Raw genomic sequence first — 15,113 nt, forward strand, 5'->3', positions numbered from 1 at the left:
CACATGAGGTAGCATGTAGTTACGGTAGAAAACACACCAACACACACACACACACACACACACACACACGGTTTCTCCTCTCAGCCAAATTCAATTTCAAACACATGCAAAGGTGTATCGACAGTGGAAGGCACACAGGAATAGACGTACATGTATATGTATACATATACAGGCACACACACACACACACACACACACACGTACGTGCTCACACACATTCACAGCTCCTTTCTTTTCTTAATTAGCCTGAAGCCCCGATGTCTGGTTTCGGCTCTTCTTCTCAGTGTGGCGCCAGCACTTGTGTTAGTTAAGATTTCAGCTCAACATCCTCCACTGCTCTCATTTCTCCCTCACACTCCGTCTCATCTCTCTCTTTCTCCTTAAATACACACACCATACACACACGCACGCACACACACACACACACACACACTCCAGCTCTCTCAGCTGTCATTTTCTCTCTCTCACACACACACACACACACACGCTGCACATCCTTCTCACTTTGCCCGCACATCCATCTCCCCTCGTATCCCTTTCTTAATTTATCACTTCTCCTCGTCTTGCTCTGGATCATCCACCCACTCTGCTTTTACCAGGAGTGTTATCTCATCATTGTTTTTTTTTTCTTTCTGCCTTTCTCACACTCCCTCCTTTCTTTCTCTGCCGTCTCAATGGGCTTCAAAAGCTTCCCTGCCTGCCGCCGTGACGGTTGCCTCACTGGTTTCTCAGTCCATCATTCACTCTTCGCCCCACTACTCCCTCTCCCCCGTTAAATCCCTCCCAGTCCTCCGTCTCACCTCTGGAGAGCGAGCGAGCGTCCACTGGAGCGTGTTTGATGGCATCCGTCCGTCCGTCGGCGGCGGAACATCCGCCTCCTGTGTGACGTATCACTCAATGACCGAGGATGTTACAAACCGTCCCAAAGCGGCCTCAGATAAACATTTTACCACCTCGCCTCGGTGTTTATGTAGAGCTGCTCCGAGACAGGACGGGAAAGTAAACGGCTTCAGTTCACCACAGCGAGCTGAAGGCCGAACACGTGCAAAGCTCACTGCATCGCGATCATATCGCCATACACTTTATCAACGAGCCAAAGCATCATGACCCAATGCAGTCTGGCCTCTGATCTGTTTTCTGAGAGACGGACTCGATCTCTAAAGATGGATTGGATTTGTTTTAACCAGGCAGCACAGAGGCTTGGTTTGAGTTTTAGATCCCGTTAACACAGCACTTTTTTTTTGCCATCTTCAGAGGCCTGGCTGGCATGTCGCTGCTGTTCTGGATACACCAAACGGCCATGATGTTATAGCTGAAAAGGTCGCATCCCTTCAACTTAAAAGTAGCATGAAAATGAGGCCAATCCTTTTATTTTATGCGCTGTCAGGATGAACACAGGCTGTCGGGAGAGAATAAGTATATATATGACCTTGAAGAAGTAATGATCAACCAATTCACTTCAGCTGTAGAAATGGCAGCATATGATGGCTGACCGCTGTGTGTGTGTGTGTGTGTGTGTGTGTGTTCTGTATATATATACTTTTTTTTTTTCTAAACCGAATGCCCACCCGGCACACAGATGGAAGTCTGTGCCAAAGTGTTGCTATGGTTACAGCAATCCTTGCTGTATATCACAAGGCCGGTCAGACACCTGCAGGGAGGAGGAGCAGGTAGCCGGGGCTGAGGGGTGTGTGTGTGTGTGTGTGTGTGTGTGTGTGTGTGGGGGTGGAGGGTGAGCGCATGCAGACTTACACAGGGACGCTGTGTGTTGACGGTGAGTGAAACAGGGATAGAGATTACTCAGGGACAGGGGAGGATCTGCGGCGAGGAGGAAGCTAATGAGAAACACAGCCTGATCCTCCGGAGCGTCCGATGCTCTCAGCGGTTCAACACCCGGAGTGTGTTTACCTCAGCAGCAGGCCTGATCATCATGAAGGGCTGAAGTGACACTCTCCAAACAAAACTGGTCTGAGTAACCTCTTCCTCCTCCTCCGTCACCATGGCAACTGATTGCTTCATTGTCCTCTGGCTGGATTCCTTCAGAAACACAAACACCTGTTGCTCCTGTTGTTCCAACATCATTACGTCTGGTCGTCTGGAAAGGTTTTGCTTCGAGTTAACGCCTCTAGTAAATACTTGCAAATTTATTTTGAGGCTGGCAGACAAATCAGGTTTGTTCGATTTTGTTGTTGTTGTTGTTGAAATAAACATTTGAAAATCCCCCAAAACCTTTGTCTGACAGTGTCTGACTGTGTGCCAACATAAATTTATTCCACTTTACATCATTTTTAATTTTTTTTGGAGTGGTTTGAAGAGGGAGTGGCTAAAATAAAAAGACAGAATGAATATTATCATTGAAGTCATTCATCTCGATATAATTGTGGTTGCAGGGGCCGATTAAAATCTGATGGACTCACACTCAAACATTTATTATTTCGTCTTTTGCTGGGGAAATGGACTGAAGGGGTTTCTGTTCACTCTCTGTTCATTTGCTATTAATATGCTTAAGAAATATAACCTGTTCTATAGGTAGATCTCCACTGGTATTAATCATTTTAATCCCATTTTCTCTTGAGAAGCATTAAGACTTTTGTCAAAAACCTCCCAGTTTTGATGACTGTTAATTCATTTTTCAGTTTGGTAAGAAAACAGCTTGAAGTATTTGTCATGTATAAAAAATGTGTTTTAAAATGCAACTTCACAACAAGATAAAGAGGCTCTGTCACATGTTACACTACGGGTGTCAAACATAAGGCTCGTTTTTTGTGTGACAATATGGATATTTTCATCACATATACTCAACAAAGAAACACTTTCTTACCGCTCCGGCCCGTTCATGGTGGAATTGGACTGCATGAGGCCCCTGAAATAAAGTGTTCGCCACTGCCGTGCTTCACAAAGGAGCGTGGGAATCTCATTTCTATAACTATAGACGAATGCAGATCGGAGGGAAAATAGAGCTGATCGAGCTCTCCTCACTGGCCCCGTGAAGTCAGACGAGGTCTCCTGAACTCCACCTCGCCTCCGTGTGTCAGGTGCTTCTGTTTGAAAGTGTGCGGCTGTGCAGTCTAAGTCGGGATGAAGCAGCCCTCACACATTAGGCGGTGGAGATAACGACTGCTGGCTAAAGCGGCGCTCTGCTTCGTTCAGCTCAAGAGTTCGACATCAATGAATCTCTGATTGCAGGCGAGGAGAGACTCACTTCTGCACGCAGGTCGCTTCATTTTCTCAAATGTACACACACACACACACACACACACGCTGCTGATGAAACTTTCACTCCACTTAGTCTGAAGTATTACCCCTGTATTCAATCTCTACTCCCTCTGCCTCATCCCTGTATTCCTCCTGGTCCCTCCATCCACCCCTCCCTCCCCTCCTCCATTTGATGTGTTAAAAAAGAGACAGGCTACACTCAGCTGTACTGAGAATATGCATGAACGTGTGTGTGTGTGTGTGTGTGTGTGTGAAAACGTCTCCCCTGCTCCTTGTATTGATTTGGCAGATCAGCCCGGTTCATGTCCGTCTCCGTCCCCAGACGTTCACACAATCCACCATCCTCCGGTCGTTGTTGCTCCCCCGTCCCCCCTGCCTCAGGTTTTGCACCTCCACCCACACTCCCCCGCCCCAGGTCTTCAAACCAGCCTCCCTCACAGCTCGCGCTTCCTCCCCTCCGCTCAAACAAGTGAGCGACCTGCCAGTTTGTGAAGCATACGGCCGTCGGTAACAGCTCGCAGGATGTGAAGACGTGTTTGACTGGTAAACAGGGAGCCGGCGTCGAAGTGCGAGATCAAAACCCAGGCCTGCGCCTTTCCTCCCTTCCCCCCACGCCTCCTGCGATGAAGCAGCTGTGAGGAACCTCTGGATGCTTTGCGTGATTGTCATCCCATTGTGTTGCCTCCATCGTAAATGCACAGCGAGGAGTATTTGATTTTTAACTAAGCCACTTCTACAAAGCCACCGACACCGCAGTGATACCGTTCTGATGTATTATTTAGCGTTACACTTCCAAGCAGCCGCACAAGTTAAACTCATGCGTCTCCAGTTTAAATCGGCTGGTTTCATCAAATTGCTTCAATTAAATGTTGTTCTCTTCATTGCTTGTGCTGCGATTCGCCTTATTCAGTCATGTTTTACTGTCTGACGTGATGATATGTTGCAGGGAAAACACTTTGGGATCATTTCTAAAGTGCTATAAAGTGAAAGATGTAAAATGCTGATCTTTTGTTCTATAGAAAGAATAAGACATTATTTTTGTTATATTGTTTTATCAGTTTTCTTAAAAACAATGTTATATATTTACTTCCACACTTATACAACAATGGATCTTATCTGAACCACTTTACCAAGCAATACTGTATTTACCTACAAGATATAGGTAACAGAAAAATAATCAACACCTCAGTTTCAAAGACACTACATGCAGCTGCCAGTTCCTGCGCTCATGTTTAGCCGACAGGTGTTACTTCTTACCGCAGGTGATGTGTCGGAGTGCAGCGCCTCCGTGTCTCTTTAACACATCCAGAAAAACGCCCTGCGTACCTCCTCAGACAGAGGTGATCGTCCCATTTTCTCCCATCTATCCTGAAAGCATACAATTATTATTTTCTATAACAGCTGAGAAAACAAAGCTGATCAATTTGTGTGTGTGATAATGTGTATAAAAATAATGAAAAACATCAGTGAGTCCATTTTGCTTATTAATGCGTTTCACAGTGATTTGTGGTGCATTATGTGTGAATACATGCAAACAGCCACATAACGTGCACACTGATGACATTTATGGGTGTCTTTACTTCATTTATTGAATTATCTTAACACAGACACATGTTGCATTTTCCCTCCCGTGTTTACAACATTAGCATGAGAATCTCACCATGTTGGGAGGATGAGAATCCACTAAATGTCCCAAAGACTCCAGCATCAGCTGAGTTATCGTAACTCCGTGGACGTTTTATCAGTCAGGTCTCTTCAGATGATTGCGTATTTGCTTTAGTTTACAACAATTATGATCACAATTTGATTTCTATAGTAATACAGACCGTGTTTAAACTGCCACTTCTCCCTCTGCCGTGTGGATAAAGCCAGGACTGATGTCCTTGTTCTTGTCTTTTCTGTTATTGTGCCTCGCCGCAGCTCCAGCCCGGTGTGAATCCTCTATTAATATCTCACGCCAAGACCTTCCACTGGCTCTTCTTTCTCTCTTTAGTCCTCATCGTTTTTGACCTTCGGTAATTTCCCATCTCTTATGCTTATTTGACCTTCCTCTCCTTTCATTTATTAAGTCTTATTCAGCACAACAGCTTTTCACTCTGTTCTTTCAGCGCCGCCTTCACGCCGACAGGAAGAATTCTGGTTGCATGTGTGTATTTTTCACAGAAAGTCAGTTAATCTGTGGAGGACGGAGCTGTGGGTCGGAGGCAGGCAACACTGGGCGGATCAAAAAAAAAACAGACAAATAAAGGAAACAAACAGAGTTATGAAGGGCGAGTTATTTCCCAGGATTCAATCTGTTGACAATGCGAAAGTCTTGCGAGGGATTTTCTGGAATGCAAACACGGGTTATATTTACTCCCTCCTCTCCTCCTCCTTTTTGTGTTTCTCTCGCGCCGGAGACGCCGCAGAGGTCTCGGAGACGCGAGTTAAATGCTTTGTTTCTGAGAGATAACCTCTCTTCAGCAGAGGAGCGTGCTTGTAAGATCCGGTATCACTCAGCTTTTCCCCCCGGGGGGGGGGGGGGGGGGGGGGGGGGGGGGGGGGGGGGGGGGGGGGGAGAACGAGGTGGAGCAGGGATACAAACTCCTCTCCTTTCTCCACCTCTCTTGCCTTGGACGGCTCGCGCCGCCTTCGCCGGAGCTTTGTCTGACAGATGAAAACGGGAAGCTGGCACTTGACAGGTTGCGACACTGTGTTTACCAAACCTCAGTGGCAGGAGAGGCAAACCTCAACGCTTCCCACAGTTGTTTGCAGTCAATCTACAATCAGAAGCGCAAACAAAGTCAAAGGCTCCGTTTCCCCGAGGACGGAAATCCTCGAAATGGTAAATTAAAAGAGAGCGGTTCATAAGAAAAACTAACAATTTAGCTCAATTAGCCTGTCAGCAGGTGTGGTGAAGCCCCGTCATTTTCATCCCGACTCTTAATGGATCCTACCTTCCTGTATGTTCGCTGCAGTGACAATCAATGTCGCCAGGAAACGAGGAAAAACTGTAAAATGAAGTTTTCAACCCATTTACAGGGCAAGCGAGTGTGTGTGCGTGTGTGTGTTGGCCTGCATGCATGGAGGATGTTAAGCTGGAGTTTATGTGAGAGTTAAATGTGCACCCAGAGATGGTCTGACTGTTCCACTAAAGCAAAGTGAAAGTCAGTAAAAGGTAATTATGAGATGGCACAAGCTGAAAGGGAACGTTGACACGGAGATGTATACAGACAGGAGGCCTTTAATCCTCGCCACGGCTTTGTCAGCATCCGCTTTTTAGCTGATTGATATTCATGCATGGGCTGGTTTTAATTTGCAAAGATATTTCGCCGCGCGCTTGTCGGGGATCATCATAAAAGTTGGCCGCATTTGAAGTAAAGATTGGCAAGAGACACACAAAAACACGCATGTTACACATTTCTGTAGGCGCCAACAGACGCACCTCTTATACCCTTTGAACACATATTTTCTTGTAAACATTTAAAATAACTAGACAGTAAAATCCGACTGCAAAATGAAATTTGCGAGCTGTGAGAAATTACACAATAACTCATTATAAAAGAAAGATTTCTATGCATTTATTCGGTTCCCGTCATACTGTGGTGTCTCCACTGCTGTCAGGCACACAAGGTGAGTTCACTTCTGCTGTATTGCACACAGGCACAAGGCCAGGTGGAAATATTAGCACTTAGTACGGGTCCTTCCTCGCCAAATCCCACCATAACACGCTATCTCAGCTCTCTTGCTTGTAACAGTAATGAAAACTGTAAAAACCTGGGTGTTATTTTTGATAAGGGCTTCTGTTCTAAAGCCGAGAAAAAAAAACAAACAAAAAAAAACAACCACAACAGCCCTTCTTTAACTTCAATATATTATCCCCCTGTATTCCCTGTTGCAATTTTAGTTCTATTTTCTTTTATAATGCCTCCTTTTTCACACTGTTCCAGCAATATATCTCAGTAGAACAACTCTGTATCATGGCGGTTTCTCATACTGAGAAGGTCGTAGTTCAAGTAGGTGCAGATTTAACACAGACTGGTTCTCTGGTTTAGTAAATGGGGATCTTCGCACAATGACTATGATAAAAAAAAAAACAGCAACAATCTCAACATTAAGCCAATTTTAATGATACCTTCTGATGAAAAACACGGTGAAAGAACACAGTAAGAACATGCAGATTCCCCAAACCTGTCGAAGGCGGAGACATTCTCACCATGAGCTGAGAATCCTTTTCACTCCACTGAGCGGCCTGGGAGTTTTTTTCCACAGGATTTAATTTGTTAATAATAAAAACCCATTTAATCATCTGACGCTCATAAAATTCGCAGGTCGTAAAACGGACTTTACTTCTTTAATGCTTCAATCTGTGCTGCTCATTTTACCTCTGCTTTAAAAAAAGAAAAAAAAATCTACATAAAAGGTCTGTTGTTGTAATGTACTTTGGATTGTCTTTAAAAACTGAGTTATTTATGCTTTTTAACAGCTGCTCCAGGACTCTTTCAGGGTCACTGTTAGTCTGGCGTTCTCTGAACTCTGAGTGGAGCTTTATGTAATCTCTGCCTGTTCTCATGACGGTGAATCCAAGTCATTTTCGCAGCTAACAGCGCCTGGCACCGACTTGGAAAAAAAACCCAAAAAAAAGACATTAAATGACAGAACTCTGCAGGTGGGAGGCGAACACTGTGAAACTGAACCATTAATCTCCGGTATTATTTCCTCTTATGGTGTGATGTTGACATTTCCTTAACACAGTCGGAGCTGAGGAAAAAGGCCCATCTGATAGCTTTGTGTCTGGCTGTATTTTCACACGACCCGCGACTGACACGAGGGCTGTCTCATTTCCCTCCATCCCCTCCACAGGTGGGAGATTCATTACTCTCTTGTTTGATATACGGACCACCCACCCGCCCCGGCCCCATCTCGTATGAATGAGCTTGAAATACAGCGGTGTCGCTGTCAGGGTAAATACCACCGAGCCACGGCCCCTTTATTCAATTTCTGGCCTGTCAGGGATACGAGCAGCTCTTCTCCGGCAGCTGTTTTAAATGTTTCCCTGCCAAAGTGGATTACCGCTGAATAGTTCACAATTTGAAATAATATACATTGCTATTTTGTCTGGCCTTAAGAGTGTTTTTGCAAAACGACAGAGAGGTTAGGCAAATACCACTGTGCGCTCATGGAGCGGAAAGATAAGGGAATCTCAAACAAAACATATTAAGTGGAAATATAACCATGGGGGAATTTCAGTAAATTAACTTTTCACCAGTCTTTGGAGGCGAGGAGAAAAAGCAGAGTATTAGGAGAAAAGCCGTGCAAAAATCATTCTTGAAGTTTCCTCATTAAGGGATTAAGTACAGCGGGAGCAAGTTAACGAGCAAATACGCAAACGCGACCAGCTCAATACTGTCGGAGCAGATTTAAATGCCCCTCCAAGCAGCCGAAGGCACACTTTCATATGGTAGCCGTCAAGAACAGTCACAGCCGGTTCCCTGCATCTGGGTAATTAACTGACGCACAATGAAGACACCAGAGCAGTTTGAAAAGCCCCGTGGAAACACGGATTTCTGTCTGAGAAGTCGCAAAACGTCATTTTTGGAATCAGCGACTTTGGTCCAAAAGCACCTTTTTTTGTTTCTCTTTGCATCTATATTTTGACCAAGACATGACTGAGACATGAAAAAGACAGAACTCACACAGTCCCAATCAAAAGTGAGTTTTACATGCATCTGAACGTCTGTGACATTCCGGCTTCACCAAAACTCTACTCAGTTCCAGCTAGAGCCTGTCTTAACCAAATACATTTCTCAGTATCTAATAGTACATGTGGTTTTAAACTTGGGATGACATTTCCCCTACAGACGTCTGCCAGGAGGATTTGCGATCGTCGAGTTTAGCTCTATGCTTACTCAGAGATTAATCATCATATGTCTCAGAATTCAGTCGCGATGGAGTCAGAGCTGAAGGGAACGAGCGCAGGATCAGCGAACGCTAAAAACATCCCAAGATCAAGGTTTTCATCCACTCGCTGGAAAATTATAGGTTCTCTACCTGCGGAAGAAGCGTGTGGAGCTTTATATATAGCAGTACTGTGGAGCATTTCAATTTGTGTTCATGTTATATATGTACTCTTCACCATAACACCATAAAGATTTGGACAGAAAAAGATTTCATGGAAAAAAGCAGAAGAAAAATTTCAAGATTCATCGAAAGTAAAATTAAAAGTAACTGTTATGAAATTGAGTGTTAAAATACTGATGAGTAAAACTTATTCGGCGCTAGAGAACGGCCAATACAGCCTTCACACATCTTTAGACTTGTCGTCTTACAGATGTGAATTTTTTTTTAAGGGGGATGTCGACATCTAAACACTTTGTGGCGATCATGAAGCTGTGTGTTTTAGAACAAACTTGATTAAAATACAATCCAATACAAGCCATGTGACACGCTTTTTCAAAAACATCCTTGTGCTCTTTAGTAAATACCTTCAGTTAAAACAAAAATCTAGTGGATCTAGTTCCTGAAAACCCCTGATGAAGTTGTGAGAGCTGATCGGTGAGAACGCCGCACTGCTTTAAAATTAAACTGAGATCCAGGTTAAATATATGCCAGGTCAAGCAGCTGCAATTACCCAGGAACAATGGTAAAGTGCTGTAATTATGATGCAGATCTTTCAAAAGCCCGTTGATTAAAAAGAAAAGAGGAACTTTGTGAAGTGCCAAGAGGGTCAATTTTGACAAATCTTTTCTCTAACAAACATCTGGAGAAGAATAAATGTTTCCCAACTGCCATGACAAAAAAAACTCGCAAAACAATCAAATGGCTCAATTTCATTCTTTATTTAGGTTGTGGAATACCGGCCTGAACAAAAGCTGTGTTTTATAGTGCTGTTGTTATTTGAGCGAGCCAAAGCGAGCCGACAGCATCGAGCTGCACATACATGTTTATTCCTCAGTATTATTAGCGCTACATGAAATCGCCGGGGTGTCTCGTATACAGTATTTGTGCATCTGAACACGCAGCACGGGGCAGCTGCAGGGCTAATTTGTTTAGAAGGAATTAATTAGACATTATTAGGGGGAAAACAATGGAGCAGAGGCAGGGTGTTTAACAATGAGACGTTAAAGAGGCAAACCTGTCACGGAACAATAGGCTAATATCCACCCACCGCTTCCCGGCTACTGCTCAATTACTTTATCACACGACGGGACGCAGCACACACACACACGCACACACAAATAAACGCATGCAGCCAGTGCATTTTCTGATTAGCCCTCAGTCTGAACATTCATTCATGACTGACAGCAGAGGTGGTGTTATTATTATGTGTGTGTTCCTAATTGAGCAGATGTTTCAGCATTAAAGGGATCCACCAGAACAGAACACCTTCCAGGCAGACGCCGCAGTTTACTGTTCACACATCTTTCACTGATGAAAACCCCAAAAAAAAACGATTACAGAGGTAAACACAAAGCTATAATTAGCTATGATTTCCATTCTTGCTTCATCTTTACCCGTTTGGCCCTCGATCCCATCTTCCACTGCCTCGAACTCTCCCTCCCTGCGGATACTTTATCTGATCTGGCGCTCCGTCTCGCTGCGCTCCTCGCGCCTCCCCTCACAGCCACTTCTTGAGAACGGCCAAGGCAGAGTTGAAGGTGAACTGGGCCTGGTGAGTTCCTCGGTGCGCCAGCAGCAGGGAGCCGGCCTCGGGCCCGTGGCCCGCCGCCATCAGCTCGGCGGCGGCTCTCTCCACATCCCAGCCCCCCTCCTGCTGGTGGGCCAGCATGTGGGAGCTGAGCAGGGGGTACAGGGCCGAGGAGACGCAGCCCACCAGCAGCCCCGCGTCCAGGAGCAGCGAGAGCAGCTCGCCGTCGCAGCAGGAGGCCGTCTCCTGGAGCAAAAGAAGAAAAGAGGAGTTTAAACACGCGAGGCGATGGGAGTCGGGAGAAACTAACTTTCTCTTTTAAGTGTGATCACCTTTTTTCATCCCTGCAAACATGAGCCAAGAAAAAAAAAAGGAAGAGAAAAAAAAAACACACCCGGAGATTTGGCACGCATACAGCCAGCTTCTCTGCCAGGTAACAAAGTATCATTCAGCAGACCTTTTCAACTCGAAACACTCTACTGGCTGGCTGAACGCTGGAAGTGGCTGCTGGATTTGGACTTTTACCAAACCGCAGAAGTAAAGCGGCGCCGCGGCTTCCTGCTGTTTCAGTGCTGCGTGTGTTCGCTGCGTCGCGCGCCGTAAGAAACCTGATGAGGTCAGGGAGTCGGGTCACATCCGCTGCTGACCCTTCGGATGACCACGAGTTCCCTGACCTGAACCGCCACACACACACACACACGACAGCAAAGCCTCCTCTTCTCATCCTGCAGTTATTTGCAGCTTCGAGAGGAACATTCTCATTTACCCAAAAAAAAAAAAAAAAAAAAACAATTCCGAGCACATGTTCGGGGAGCCATAAACAGACCTTTACGTAATATTTTAATCCCATCTTCCGCCTCGTTACATCAATGAGTAACATACGAATTCAAAGAGCTAAATGCCGACGGGGCTGCTGTGAGTGGTTTACAGGCCGGGCAGGAGGAGAGCCGAGTGCCGCGCTTGAAAAGCTGCCTCTCCGCCTCGCTGTGACTCAGCCCATCTCCCCTGCAGCTCCTCACCTGTTTGCTATCGCTCTTATTAAGATGGCACTTGCACAAAAATACATGCGTATATGCATCTGCGCAGGCACGCACACACACACATACACACACACACCAACAGAAGCCAGTCCTTGTCAGAGTATTTTTGGAGCTGAGGCGGATCAATTATGGATGTGGAGCCCATGTCTTCTCCTCTGGAGTCGAGAAGGTGAGCAGAGTTGGAGGAATTTCTCTCCCTCACAGCTGAAATCTTTTATCTCGTTTGACTTTCCTGGAGGAATAAATCATCCTCGAAAAAAAAAAAAAAAAAGAAGAAGAACAAAAGCCTCTTAAAAAGGATGACTTTATTCATGTGATAATGTCTGTAACGACTTTGGAGACGTTGGAGTGTTGTCACTGATAATGACGTTACAAACTTTTACCTTGTACTTTTACTACAAAACAGAACCTTGTTTTAATTTGAATGAATTTAACATCAGTGTTGGCGACACGTTCATGGTTAATTCAGGGCTAAAGGAGGACACTTGACATAAAACTGGCAAAAAAAAAAAAAGAAGAAGAAAACTAACACGACATGCATGGGGAATAATTAAATTTCTTTGCTTCCCACTGAATGATAGATGAAACATGACAATCCGGGGAGGGAGACGAGAAAGTGAGAAATTTGTTGGACTTGAGACGGAGGAGGACGTGAAGGTCAATCAGGTGTAATGAGAATTAGAGAGGAAGACAAAGGGAGGAGACGGAGCTCAGGAATGTGGAAAATATATGAGGGTTGAAGAAAAAAAAGCTGCAGGAAGCGAGCCTGCGAGGGAGAAGACACAACTGAAAGGCAGATGCATACATTTTTAAGAGCACCAACTGTTTCCAAAAGAAGAATGCACACCGGAGCCAAGGAGAAGCACGTCATCACGCCTTCGCTCCTCAGACTCACACTCCTACTCGTTCTGCTTTGGAGCCGGGTTCAACGCCGACTTCACCTGAAGCTCGGTGTCGCCGAAGATTAAAATGTTTCAAATGATTTGGACGGAGAGGGAGTTCGAGAGTGTTTCTCTAAAGTCTGGTGATCAAACAGTTCATCGATTAACTGAAGCACGAGAAAACTGTTGATACACATTCAAGATGCGACTTGGACTTGTCTTTCTGATTATTTTGTGCAACCTCAAGTTTCCTAAGAGCGGTGGACACAAGGCAACTCTCGGCCCGTTAATATGGATCCAAACATCCTCCTCACCATCGAGCTGTGAAGTCAAATGGATTAAACAGATCTGATTCACTCGAATCGGATTGTTAGAGGCTGTCTATCCCGATTGCTAAAAATAAAAATAATAATAGTAATAATAAAATTGATAAAAACACACTAAGACTGCTGACTATAAAGAACCTGGGAGACCCTGCTGACACTGAAGTCATTTTTAGTGGTTATTGTTTGGTTTTGCGAAAATAACATTTCCATCACGTATACGATCAGTGAATGACAATATAAAAGTTTATTCTTGTGACCCTCAGTGTTTTCTGAATTGTAAGGGTCTGCACTTCTTCATGAAAGGCCACAGGGCTGAATACGGCTGTATAATATAACAAATTATATTGCAGCCCAAATTCATTTGCAGGTGCAGTTGCTGAATGCAAGACTGGCAATTTTGAGCAAAACAATCAAGTTTTTCTCCAAAATGAGGTGTAAAATGTTTGCATAAGAAAAAAAAAAAAAAAAAAAAACAAACTGCTGAAGATATTGGTTTGAAGCAATAAACACTTCAGGGCTAATTAAGGTTTCCAATCTGAGGAGGATGTGAATCTCGGCGCCATTTCTCATGACGATCGATTCAGTCATTTTTACAAGATTTCAGAGAAAGCTCAGAAATTCCAGCCACTTGGGCTAAAAGACAGATCATGAAAGGCTTGAGGACTGATTCTCTAAGGTCTTGTGGTGAGTTCTGTGCGATTAACCTCAAATCACCGACTCCCCTGCTGCAGCGTGGAGTGTAATTAGAGCTCACACCTTTGAGCAGACACGTCTCTCGCAGGGACATAAATGAATCTGAAACTCCCAAAATAATAAGAAAAATAGATTTCTAAGGAAGTATGATTGAAATATGTGAAAATATCAACCACAAGAGGTAAAGTAAAGAAAAATAACTATAAAAAGATGTGACCCAGTATAATCTGACCAGCTGGACATTTTGTTCACATGCACACGCACACACACACACACACACACACACAAACACTGGGAAAACTTGAGATAACTTCAGCTTATCCTGCAGATCTTAGGCTTGTCTGAAAGTTTTTTTTTTTTTTTAAAGACACAAAGCAAAGAAAAACCCAGCGGTACATCATTCAAGTACAGGCGGCATGGTCCTCTGTGCACCCCGACACACACACACACACACACACACACACACCTTCCAGGCTATTACTGTTTGACGGTGCCAAGAGAGACGGCAGATTTGAGTCTGGGAGTCAGTGGGATTGACAGGCGAGCTGAAAATAGATGTGAGGGAGCAGCTGAGAGATGGAGGGATGGAGAAGAATCTTGATATCAGAGCAGAGTCGATAACTTTATGTCCTTTCGACAGCAAAGAGCAGCTCCGTCAAATCTCTGGCATCACAGTTTTTCTAAAGTTCACACCCACTGTACACACCGAAAACACAGCAGAGTGGAGTGACGAGGTTCATTTTTATTTATTTCGTGAAGTTTAAAGGCAGTTCAACCCTCCAAAATCTTCATTCTCGCTTTGAAATGTTGCCCCTGTAGTGGAGCCAGGACACGCCCAAAACAAGAGGAAAACTGCTGTTTTATCAAACCCTGCAAAACTTACTCATAAGCTCTTTTAGCGCTCACTAATACATCATAATTTTCTTGCTAAATTTATGCAGAAGGTATGAAAATGAGCCTCTGTGGTTCCAGAGGAGTCCAGGTATCACAATGCTGACTCCAGCTCACTGGCTCAGCATTGTATTAAAGTGTGAAGACAATGACTGAGTGGTATTGATTATCTTTTCTAGGAAGGCCGTGAAACAAAATCCTGAACAATTTCTATTTAAAGCAAGATTAGCTGCACTTTTACTGAAACACCAGAGTGTTTGGTGTCATGTACTTTTTGCTATATTTGTCACGGACGAACAAAACAGATTTGAAATGCACCAAATAAAAGTGGCGCTGTCAGCACATTTCATTCCAATTCCCTTAAAAATTGTCTTGTATTCATAACCTGAGTTCTGACTGATGATTCCTCGGCGCACGATAAAGCAGCTGCGCTTTACAG

At 44.4% G+C, this 15,113-nt stretch overlaps 1 protein-coding gene across 1 annotated transcript in view; it reads right to left on the reverse strand.

Annotated features, from left to right (window-relative positions):
• Nucleotides 1–10,021: 10,021 nt before the first annotated feature.
• The window catches only part of nbas (NBAS subunit of NRZ tethering complex), a 161,240-nt gene continuing 156,148 nt past the window's right edge, over nucleotides 10,022–15,113 (reverse strand). The window contains exon 53 of the mRNA XM_030109523.1: nucleotides 10,022–11,089. Within this exon, the coding sequence (XP_029965383.1) occupies nucleotides 10,814–11,089 (276 nt within the window). The 3' untranslated portion in view covers nucleotides 10,022–10,813. The remainder of the gene's footprint in view (nucleotides 11,090–15,113) is intronic.

Source organism: Salarias fasciatus, chromosome 15, assembly GCF_902148845.1.
Source record: "Salarias fasciatus chromosome 15, fSalaFa1.1, whole genome shotgun sequence".
Lineage (NCBI taxonomy): Eukaryota > Metazoa > Chordata > Actinopteri > Blenniiformes > Blenniidae > Salarias > Salarias fasciatus.